The 10,852-nt window shown below is 35.2% G+C and overlaps 1 protein-coding gene across 5 annotated transcripts in view; it reads left to right on the forward strand.

The window, feature by feature from the left end:
* The window catches only part of LOC108528945 (zinc finger CCCH domain-containing protein 13), a 102,497-nt gene extending 92,508 nt beyond the window's left edge, over window positions 1–9,989 (forward strand). For all 5 annotated transcript variants that reach the window (XM_017870957.1, XM_017870956.1, XM_017870958.1 and 2 more), the window contains 3 exons: window positions 498–698; window positions 4,819–4,982; window positions 7,175–9,989. In XM_017870957.1, coding sequence (XP_017726446.1) covers window positions 498–698; window positions 4,819–4,982; window positions 7,175–7,345 — 536 coding nt within the window. In that variant the 3' untranslated portion in view covers window positions 7,346–9,989. The remainder of the gene's footprint in view (window positions 1–497; window positions 699–4,818; window positions 4,983–7,174) is intronic.
* Window positions 9,990–10,852: the final 863 nt, after the last annotated feature.

The following is a 10,852-nucleotide window of genomic DNA, read 5'->3' on the forward strand; positions in this document are numbered from 1 at the left end:
ACTGTTCCTTCTCAGTGGATGGATTATTTGCTCTCAGTGTTAATAATAGTCACTCTCTGACTCTTAAAGAGATTTCATAATGAAATAGTTGTTTTTAAAAATTAAAATGTATGTGTACACACACTGCAAACAGATGTACTCCTAGATTTAACCCTTAAAAGGATTCTGGTACCAAGTTTCAAAAGATTAGACCTAATCTGAGTGAAGTCAATAGAGTTCTTTCATTGGGGATCTCCCATAGAGTTAAAATGAGTTATTCGTTTGGGTGGGTTGGGTTACCTGTTTTCTTTTGGTGGGAAGGTTTTTTATTTGTCAGAGTCCTTAGATTCTGAATATTATATGGGAAGGCTTTTATTTTAAGAACAGGACATTTTTGGTTTAAAGTACTTTTCATTTAATGTTTTCTGTGTTTTCCTTGATTTATATAAATTTCTATGTAGATAACAAGACTGCTATTTCTTGGTGTAAAACAAATCTTACTTTTTAACTTTTTACAGATCCCTTAGATGTGATAGATGTGGATTGGTCTGGTCTTATGCCAAAGCATCCAAAAGAACCACGAGAGCCTGGGGCTGCACTCTTAAAATTCACACCTGGAGCTGTTATGCTAAGAGTTGGGATTTCTAAAAAGTTGGCAGGTTCTGAACTCTTTGCCAAAGTCAAAGAAACATGTCAGAGACTTCTAGAAAAACCGAAAGGTAGTTTCATTTTACTTTAACTATATACTGTCTGTTAACCATTTAAGATGCCATCTAAAGAGGATTGTGATCTGTTCTAATGTAGTGCTTAACACTGTATAGAAACTATTTTTTGAGAAATCATTTATAGTCATTATTTAACCCTCATGGTCAAAGTTTCTCTTTAAAATTTATTTTGAGAAGAAGAGTTATCCCACAGAAAAGTTGGAAAAAGAGTACAATGAACTTTTTGTGTTAAAATTACTTATTAACAGGCCAGGCGTGGTGTAGCATGTCTGTAGTCACAGCTGCTCAGGGAGGTTGAGGCAGCAGGAATGCTCTGGCCCAGGAAATTGAGGCTGCAGTGAGCCGTGATTGAGCCACCACACTCCAACCTAAGTGACAGAGCAAGACCCTGTCTCAAAAAAATAATAAAATAAAATAAATAACCAATAAGTTATAATATCAAAGTGCTCAGTGGTTTGCCCTTGGCTAAATGAAATAGAGCCAGGAAAAAAGACTACATATTTTTCATGTCTAAAGAAATTGGGTATTTTGGCAGCCCTTTCCCCAGACACCTACCCAAATGCAGGTGTGTAGGTTGAGTCTTTCACAAAGTGGTTAAGAGCTTGGTCTGTAAGGCTGGATGATCTGGGTTTCGGTAGGCGCACCACCTACTAGCTATTACTTAATCTGTGTGTTAGTGTCATCATCTGTAAGTCAGGAATAATCATACGACCAACTTCCTATGGTCATTAGGAGCAAATCAGTTATTACAGGCAAAACACTTAGAACAGTTCCTGGCATATAGTAATACCCAATAAATATTAACTGCTACTTTGAAAATATCATACTGATTTTTGACCTTACTGCAACAATTTTCAGTTATTCCAGATTATCTAGCTTATGGAATCTGGTGGTGGGGGTTGTTTGGTTTTGGTTTTCACTGTCTCTGTCTCATCTAGTACCTACCTTAGTTTATTTTGCTACTTACTAATAGTTTATTAATGGGGAGGGACGAGTAGATGGTAAAAAGAAGGAAAAAGGGTAAAAGGTAAAAGCAACAACATTAACAATTTTATGTCATGTCCCTGAGCGTGAAAGTTTAGTTAGTATTAAATTTTATCGAAAAAAATTGTGTTACGAGTTTTATGAATTCATGCCCTTCCTTTCATCTATTAGCATAAGCAGTAAATGTTTTTATTTTAATATAGCCCAGTAAACCTAGAGTGTACATGTACAGAATACATAAAAATTGTAATTGTGAACATGTATTAACCGAAAAATGACCCAAGACTTAGTTCTTGCCCTACTCTGTTTGTCTTGTTTGGTTGGTTCTGTGACCTTAAGCAAGTAACTCCTGTGAGCCTCAATTTAATTTGTAAAGTGATGGAATAAAACCCCTAAAATCTTACCCACCTCTAAAGATATTTGTTTCTGTGACTTTTGCTAGTGGCATTTCAAGTTAAAATCTGGTTTGATTTTGCTACCCATGAAATACAGTTCGGCCCTTGCTTAATGATGACTTAACCTAAACAATGAAAATATACACTGTAAAGGGTGGGGTGATGTGGCTTGACAATCAGACCTCTTCTATTTTTTGCTGCTATGGTGGTTATATTAGAGAACTGAATCTTGATTAAAGACTTTGTCTTGTTTGCTGCCGTATCCAGGGTCTAATTATCTATCTATATTTTCTGCTATTGCCCAGAAAAGTGCCTGACATACATAGTGGGTATTCAGTAAATATTTATGAAATAACTGATAATGATTTTTCTATTCCATTTGGTCTATTCAAGTGTACCAACATGAAAGAAAACATAATCATACTTCACATATAATTTTTAAAAGAAACAACTAAAGCTTAAAGCAGAAAACTTACAAGTGTTCTGAAATTGAAATTGCTTTTGTCTAAGTTTTCTAATTGCATTAAGGTTAAGTTCTTTTTTTAATTTTTAATTTTTATGGGTACGTAGTAGGTGTATATCTTTGTGGGGTACATGAGATACTTTGATACAGACATGCAGTGTGTTAATAATCATGTCATGGAAAACTGAGTATTTGTTCCGTCAAGCATTTATCCTTTGTGTTACAAACAATCCAGTTACTCTTTTAGTTATTTTTAAATGTACAATTAAATTGCTATTGACAATAACAGTTTTTACAACAGGGTGTTATAGTCACCCTGTTGTATTATCAACTACTAAGTCTTATTCATTCTTTTTTTTTTTTTTGACCCATTAACCATCCCCCCAACTTCCCACCCCTACTACCCTTCCCAGCCTCTATTAACCTTCTACTCTCTGTTGGTTAAGTTCTTTTGAGCTAAACTGTTAAGAATGCATTTAGTCTATTTCTTGAGTAATTTGGTGCTGCTCAGTTCACAACTATGAAGAGACTAGAAATTTAGCTATGTTATATACTCCCTGAGGAGGTTTGCAGGTGTGTGTTTTGTAATCTACTATTTTGAAAGCCAAAAATAAGGATCCCAATAAACAGAAATGTGTGCTAATGAACAATTTTCAAGGAAGGGTATAGGCTCAGTGCATTTCTTTTATATTATATCTGTAGTGGAATGGTAGTTAATGTTTTCGTTTTTGTTTTTAGTCATGTGCATATATGACTATATCATTGGTTGGTACAAACATTGGTATATCTGAATCATCTGAAAAACTGCCCCTTTTTTTCCTTAAGGTATTCTAGTCCAACTATGGTGATTCTCATTCTGCAAATCTGGTGGTAGAGCCTAGGGAATGTTTTTAAAACACCTCCTCAGCTGATCCTGATAGACTCCAGTGTTTGAGAACTAGTTTTGAGCTTTTCTATTTATTTACACCTTTCTTATGTTACATACCTATTGACTAGGTATATTACATAAGACTGGTTTCTTGTTAATTATCTAATCTCAATACTTACACTTTGCAGCCCAGAAAATTGAAATCAGCTATGTAATGCAGCTCCATTTTGTTCTCAGTAAAATGTGTCTTTTGTTTTTACCCAAGTGTCTACTGCTTTTCTTTGTGGGTTCTAAAAGTAACCTGCTTGATCGTGTTGTATGAATAGAGGCAATACCTGCTGTCTTTCATACTCTTGGCCGACTCTTCTTTATTTGGATTACTGACTGGTCCTGTTCTGTTATTTTGATTTCCTTTGTGTCTATTTTTAACCCAACTTCTTTATATTTTATTATATCTTTCCTTCTTCTGGGTTTTTTTTTTTTTTTTTTTTTTTTTTTTTTTTTTTTTTTTTTTTTTTNCATGTTGTGACTTAAAACTAAGTGATTTTAATTTAATATATTGTCCTAGGTTTTTATGGTAACCAAATCTAGGACAAAATTTGCAGGTTGTCTGACACTTAATCACTTTCTTAACTATTTTTTTTAGAGGTCACAGACTTGAATATTGTTATAACATTTGAATCTTGATACTAGTTGATGGTAAGCAGTATACTGAATTAGAGTTCAATGATTCTTAACTTGAGCGTTTCTTTAAAACATCCTTTAAAAACATTCTTTAAATAAATTCCCTGGTGCTGGGGGCAGTGATTCATGCCTGTAATCCCAGCACTTTGGGAGGCCAAGGCAGGCAGATCACTTGAGGTCAGGAGTTCAAGACCAGCCTGGCCAACATGGTAAAACCCCATCTCACTAAAAATACAAAAAAAAAAATTAGCCAGGCATGGTGGTGTATGCCTGTAATCCCAGCTACTCGGGAAGCTGAGGCAGAAGAATTGCCTGAACCCAGGAGGCGGAGGTTTCAGTGAGCTGAGATTGTGCCATTGCACTCCAGCCTGGGCAACAGAGAGAGACTTTGTCTCAAAAAATAAATAAATAAATAAATTTTTAAAAATTAAAAAAAAAAATTCCCTGGGCTCTACCTCGAGATCTACATACAGTCTGCTTTTCTTATATTTTAAGTAAATTTAAAGTGGCTATCAGAATATTTATTCTTGTTTGAGACTACCAACATAACTACATATTGAAGATGCTTCACAGAGAATATATTGCCTTTAATATGAAATAATTTTCACCAGTGTTGCTAACTTTAATAAAGTATAGAATTTGTAGAATATTCAGTTAAGAAGTAGGTAACCCTTTTCTATTTTAGTAAAACTTAATGCATGTTTATTTTTTTTTTGAAAGACGCAGACAATCTCTTTGAACATGAATTGGGGGCTCTCAATATGGCCGCATTACTACGAAAAGAAGAAAGAGCAAGTCTTCTTAGTAATCTTGGGCCATGTTGTAAGGCGTTATGCTTCAGACGAGATTCTGCAATTCGAAAGCAGCTTGTTAAAAATGAGAAGGTACTGTTATTTCCTTGGAAAAAATACAAAGTGAATAGTGTGAATTTTCATTTGGTTGTTTTATTTTCATTTGGTTGTTTTAAATTGAGATTGCAATCCTATGTTTTATGAGTTTGGTTTCCTAATCTTTTACACATGTAAAAGGAAGCATGCCATTAAAAAGTATAATAGGCTTTATTTTACTTCAATAGTATTAATGAATATTTGTTTTAATAAAGAAAGTTTAAGATATTCTATTTCTGTTAAATGATTTTGTGAAAAGTTTTCAACAAGCAAACATATTACAAAATTTATTTAAATTGAAACTCAAGGAAAAAAATTTCTTAGAGTGGTGAGGATATTTATGAGAGTAGTTATTTATGAGAATGTACAAAGTTGGAAGAAAGGGAAGTAAAGTGACCCTATATAAGCATTTGCGAGGAATAAAGAGATTGAGAAGTAAAAGAAATAGAAATTAGATTTGGAAGAGATCTGTTAATGAAATCTGGTAAACCCAAGATGAAAACATTTTAGACTCTTTGAAGTTAAGAAACGGATTTTTGGCCAGGCGCAGTGACTCACGCCTGTAATCCCAGCACTTTGGGAGGCCAAGGCAGGCAGATCACGAGATCAGGAGATTGAGACCATCCTGGCTAACACGGTGAAACCCTGTCTCCACTAAAAATACAAAAAATTAGCCGGGTGTGGTGGCCAGCGCCTGTAGTCGCAGCTACTTGGGAGGCTGAGGCAGGAGAATGACGTGAACCGGGAAGGCGGAGCTTGCAGTGAGCCGAGATCGCGCCACTGCACTTCAGCCTGGCAACAGAGCGAGACTCCGTCTCAAAAAAAAAAAAACAAAAGAAACTGGGATTTGTATTTGGGGTGGTGGGTGAGTGGGCATAGGTGATACAGACTGAGTATCCCTAATCTGAAACTTTCTGAGGATCGACATGACCCTCAAAGGAAATGCTCTTTGGAGCATTTCAGATTTTGGATTCTTAGATGGGGATGCTCAACTGGGTACATAAATGTAATACAAATATTCCAGAATTCAAAAAAATTTCAAAATCTGAAACATTTCTGGTCCAAAGCATTTAAGTTGAGGAATACTCAACCTGGATGACAAAAAGAGAGTTGGTGTGATTCTTTGCTTAGAAAGTTTAGAGTAATGATAAAATGGTTAACTTCTCTAGCTTTTTACTTAGGGGCAGTTAGGAAAACAGAATTATCTTTGACTACGTAACATTCCTAAAGAGAAGTTTCATTAAAGAAAAATACTCAGATTTAGGGCAATGGGTAGGCGGGATTCAATTTTTAAAAAACGGAAGAATGAGTTTATCTCCAAAGATTAAAATGGAAACAAATATGAGGAATAGGCGCTTTTTAAAACACGTCTTGACTAGATAATCAAGTTTTCCTCACTTAAAGGTCTGGTTCAAGATTACTTTGACAGAATCACTACAGTCATTCTCCTTTGCCCCCTGATTTCAGTGTGCACTTTTCTTTGTTTTGTATTTTGTAACATTCCCTGGTCCCTTCTCTGTGACAATAACTTTCCAAAAAATGCTAATGTGACTTTAAGTCACAATAATATAGATACACATTTTAGTATAAGGGAGGTAGAAGTTCTTCAGCATACTGCATGATTAGCTGTCTTCTAAAGGATTTATTCAGTTCTCGAGCTCACTTTTTATGGGACATTGAAAGATTGGTAAGGAGTATAGAATAGAATGTTGGGCTTACAGAAGGAAAAACTATGTGAGGAGGGAACTCATGGCACTTATCTTCGTAGAACCGAAGGATTGTCAAGTAGAGGTAAGATTGAATTACAGTGTAGCACCATAGAAGAGCTTTCATTTCATCACATGGAAGAAATAGTGCCATTCAACAACAGAATGTGCAGTGTGTTTTTTGTTTGTTTTGTCATTGGAAATGATGAAGTAAAAACTGGTTACCTGTCAGAAATTGTTGAGAGGATTCCTCCTTTAAGCAAGAGGTTAAACTGGGTGCCCTCTAAAAGTTTCTTTTCAAAGATTCATTGAGCCCAAACCCATTTTCTAATTTTGCTTTGAAATCCAATAAAGCTGATTTAATTTAATATCCAAAATGAAATATTCTTATAACTTTGATATCTTGGGTAGAGGTTAATCTTTCCTATTGTCAACTAATTATGTACATCTTTTTTAAAGTTTGTTTTTGTTTTCTTCAAATAGGGCACCATAAAACAAGCTTACACGAATGCCCCAATGGTAGACAATGAATTACTTCGATTGAGTCTTCGGTTATTTAAGCGGAAGACTACTTGCCATGCCCCAGGACATGAAAAGACTGAAGATAATAAACTTTCACAGTCCAGTATCCAACAGGAACTGTGCGTGTCTTAAGACCGAAGTTCAGTATGGTATTTTTGGTACTGTCTTCCTTCAGCAGTGCATATTCTTTTGCAAAGTTCTTTGGTTTGACAAGCATTAGTGACAAAGGCAGAAAAGATTTATCAGCCATGCTAAAAGAGCAAAGAATTTTGATCTTTAGAGACACTCGTTTTGGCTAACTTAAGATTTTACATTAATTTTTACATAGTCCTTGATACTCATCCAAAATAATGTGAAAACATCTAGATTTAGTAGTTTATGCTGCGCCTTTTGTTAAAACTGAAGATTTTGGGAAATGGTTGTCACTGCTCTTCCAGCCTATGAATATTTTTGTGAAATGGAACCATGGATTTATGTCTGGATCATCCATACAGAACCAACAGTTGTATTCAAAAACAATATGTTCATCAAAGTAATTGCTCACGTTGTGCAGTACTATGTTGTACAGACCATGTGAAAGGGAATACTGGTCTAGCTAACATGGTAGGTTTGTAGGCGAATCTCTAGCAGAAGGAAGCCAAAATATTTTTTTCCTTTTGAAAGTTTTTTAAAAATTATTTCGTGGGTCTTTTTTTTAATTAATACATGTGCATTGTTACAATGTATGTTGGATGTCATTTGACTCTAAATGCTTTTTTTGTTATCAGAGATTGTGTACTATTTTTATTTTTAATAAATGTAACTTCACTTTCCTTGTTTTAGATTTACTTTGCTCTTCATTAATCTTATTCCTGATGTTCTAAAACATTAGTTATCAACATTACATGTTTCATGCTTCAGATATTTTACTGCTTGTGTCCTTATTGTTGGATAGCTTTAAACAGAATTGATGTACTGCAAATGTAGCTTGTTGATACTTAAGGCATCTTCTTGGAATGTGGCTTTTGAAGAAAAAAATTACTCAAAGCAAACCAAGAGTTAACAAACCTAACATAACCTGAGGTTTAATATTCTACTGTCATATTTTTTAGAGCTATAACTTTTGATTATATTAAACTGCCTCCAGCTGTACTATGTAAAACAGATTTACTTTTCAAAATTACAGTATACCTGCTTTGTTCTGTATGTATAGGTTTAACTCATGAAGTGGACTCTTAGAAGGATTTGAAATGGACTCTGGCCACAGAATTTGTGAGCAGACAGTAGCAGTGATAATAATAAAACAAGGCAATCAAAATTTAATTTTATCATGCCCTCTCACAGGTTTTTGTTATAATTGTAAGCCTATATTACTTGTGTTAGTAGTTTTGTCTCTATAGGTAACATAATGACGGTGGTGCAAAGTTTCTGTTCAAGAAACATATGTTGTAAAGTTAATTTATACAAGATAGCCGCCAAAGGAAATGGTCTTACTCGCAAATGACTTTGAAAGCATGTATAATTGCACACAGAGCAGGAGAAAACTTTAATCAGAATTTCCTTGTGTCCTTTTCCTTTACTAAGTGTTTTGAATTTAAAAAAAAAGTATGACCTCAGAGAATGAATACTATTTAGGAAGCCACTTCCTGATTTTAGTGGATAGTACTGTTCTCTGTAGCACAAAGATTTAAAGTCCTAGAATTTCTAATCCTAGTTCTCAGAATTGTAGAATATGACAAAAATAATGGTTTCCCCATTTGTCCACTGACTTCAGGGATATTTCACAAGTTATTTATTTATAGAATGAAAACTATGTAGTTAAATCTGTCATTCAGTTAAACATGTTGTCTTTCAGTTTGAAATCTTTTTGTTATATTGCAAAAGAAAATTTAGAACTATTCCTTTGTTCATTCAGTCACAGCATTCAGAGCTTTATGTTTCCAGTGGAAATGTACTGTTCAGTCTCATTTTCTTTTAATTCAGCCATTCTCAGTATTAGTAACATATATCTATAAAATTTTATAAAGCAAAATTTTTAATTGAATTTCTCATAAAAGTTCTTGGACCATAATTAAAGTCTCAGTTAAACTAGTATTCCCGAAAAACAATCTCCCAGTCTATAAATTGTTTGCTAGTACAGTTAAAAGGTCATCTATCTCATAACTGATGACTCAAGTCTGTCCAGTTGCCATAATTGCACAATTGGATTCCAGCTGCTGGTAATAAGGAATTGTCTAGATAGATAAAGGGCAAGAGTATGTCTGCAATCCAAAATAAATGAGAGTTAACACATAATTAGCTGTTTGATTTTTTTGGCAGCTATCCTCACGATTTAGTAAAGGGTCTACTAACAATACCCAACTTTATTTAACAAAGTTTTGTAAGCATACCTAAGTAGTAACTTGATATGCTGAAAAATCTGACCTGTCACTTCACTTCACTCTGACCAGTAATTGCAGATTGTCTTCACCATCCTAACCCATGACTACATTAGGAGTTTACGACTTACTAACTTGAAAATCTGTGACATTGGTAGAGTACCCCACTTTACTCCTCACTGTCCAATTGTGTAAAGATTAAGATACATACTTTGTTGATGATGCTTTTACACCTCAACTTGCTGTTTTAAAAGGTTATATGAACCCCTCCCACTTTTAAGGATATTCTCTTTTACTGATTTTCCTAGCTAAAATTATATAGCCATCTTTCTAAATATTGTATTTAAATCTGATCTAGGACTTGCCTTATTTTATCATTTTTCTTTAATAATCTCCAATAAACTTTGTTTATTCGTTAATTTTGTTGATCTTTCCATTTGAGTATTTTGAATGACACTCTGGAGAATCCAAGTTTAAATGGTGAAATATTTTTATTAAATAACTTTCTACATGCATCTGTAAACATAGTTTCTCAACTTTATTGAGCTGTTTCTTTCAGATTTTTTCTTTTCTAAATTATTTTTATAGTGATGGGGTCTCACCTAGGCTGGTCTCAAACTCCTGGCCTCAAAGCCATCCTCCCTCTGTGGCCTCCCAAAGTGCTAGGATTACAGGCATGAGCCACCATGCCCAGCCCTTCTTTTTTTTTTTTCAGAGGCAGGGTCTTTCTCTGACCCCTAGGCTGGAGTGCAGTGGTGGGATCATAACTCACTGCAGCCTCCAACTGCAGGGCTCAAGGGATCCTCCCACCTCAGCCTCCCGAGTAGCTGGGACTACAGGTGTGCATCATCATAACTGGCTAATTTAAAAAAAAAGAAAATTTAAAAACAAACAAAAAAAACACTTTGGTAGGCCAAGGCCGGGAGGATTACCTGAGCCCAGGAGTTCAAAACCAGCCTGGGCAACAAAGTGGGACACCATCTGTGCAAAAAATACAAAAATTAGCCAAGTTTGGTGGCGCGTGCCTGTAGTCTTAGCTACTCCGCGAGGCTGAGGCAGGAGAATTGCTTGAGCCCAAGAGGTTGAGGCTGCAGCGAGCTGTGATGGCGCCACTCTATTCTAGCCTAGACAACAGAATGATACCCTGTCTCAAGTTACAAAAAATAGCGGGGGGTTGTGGGGGGGAGCGGTAGTCTTGCTGTGTTGCCCAGATGATCTTGAACTTCTGGCCCAGACAAAGTCTCCCAGAGTGTTCGGATTACAGCCAATAGCCACCACCTGG

This window comes from Rhinopithecus bieti, unplaced genomic scaffold, assembly GCF_001698545.2.
Source record: "Rhinopithecus bieti isolate Rb0 unplaced genomic scaffold, ASM169854v2 scaffold_5273, whole genome shotgun sequence".
NCBI classification, from domain to species: domain Eukaryota; kingdom Metazoa; phylum Chordata; class Mammalia; order Primates; family Cercopithecidae; genus Rhinopithecus; species Rhinopithecus bieti.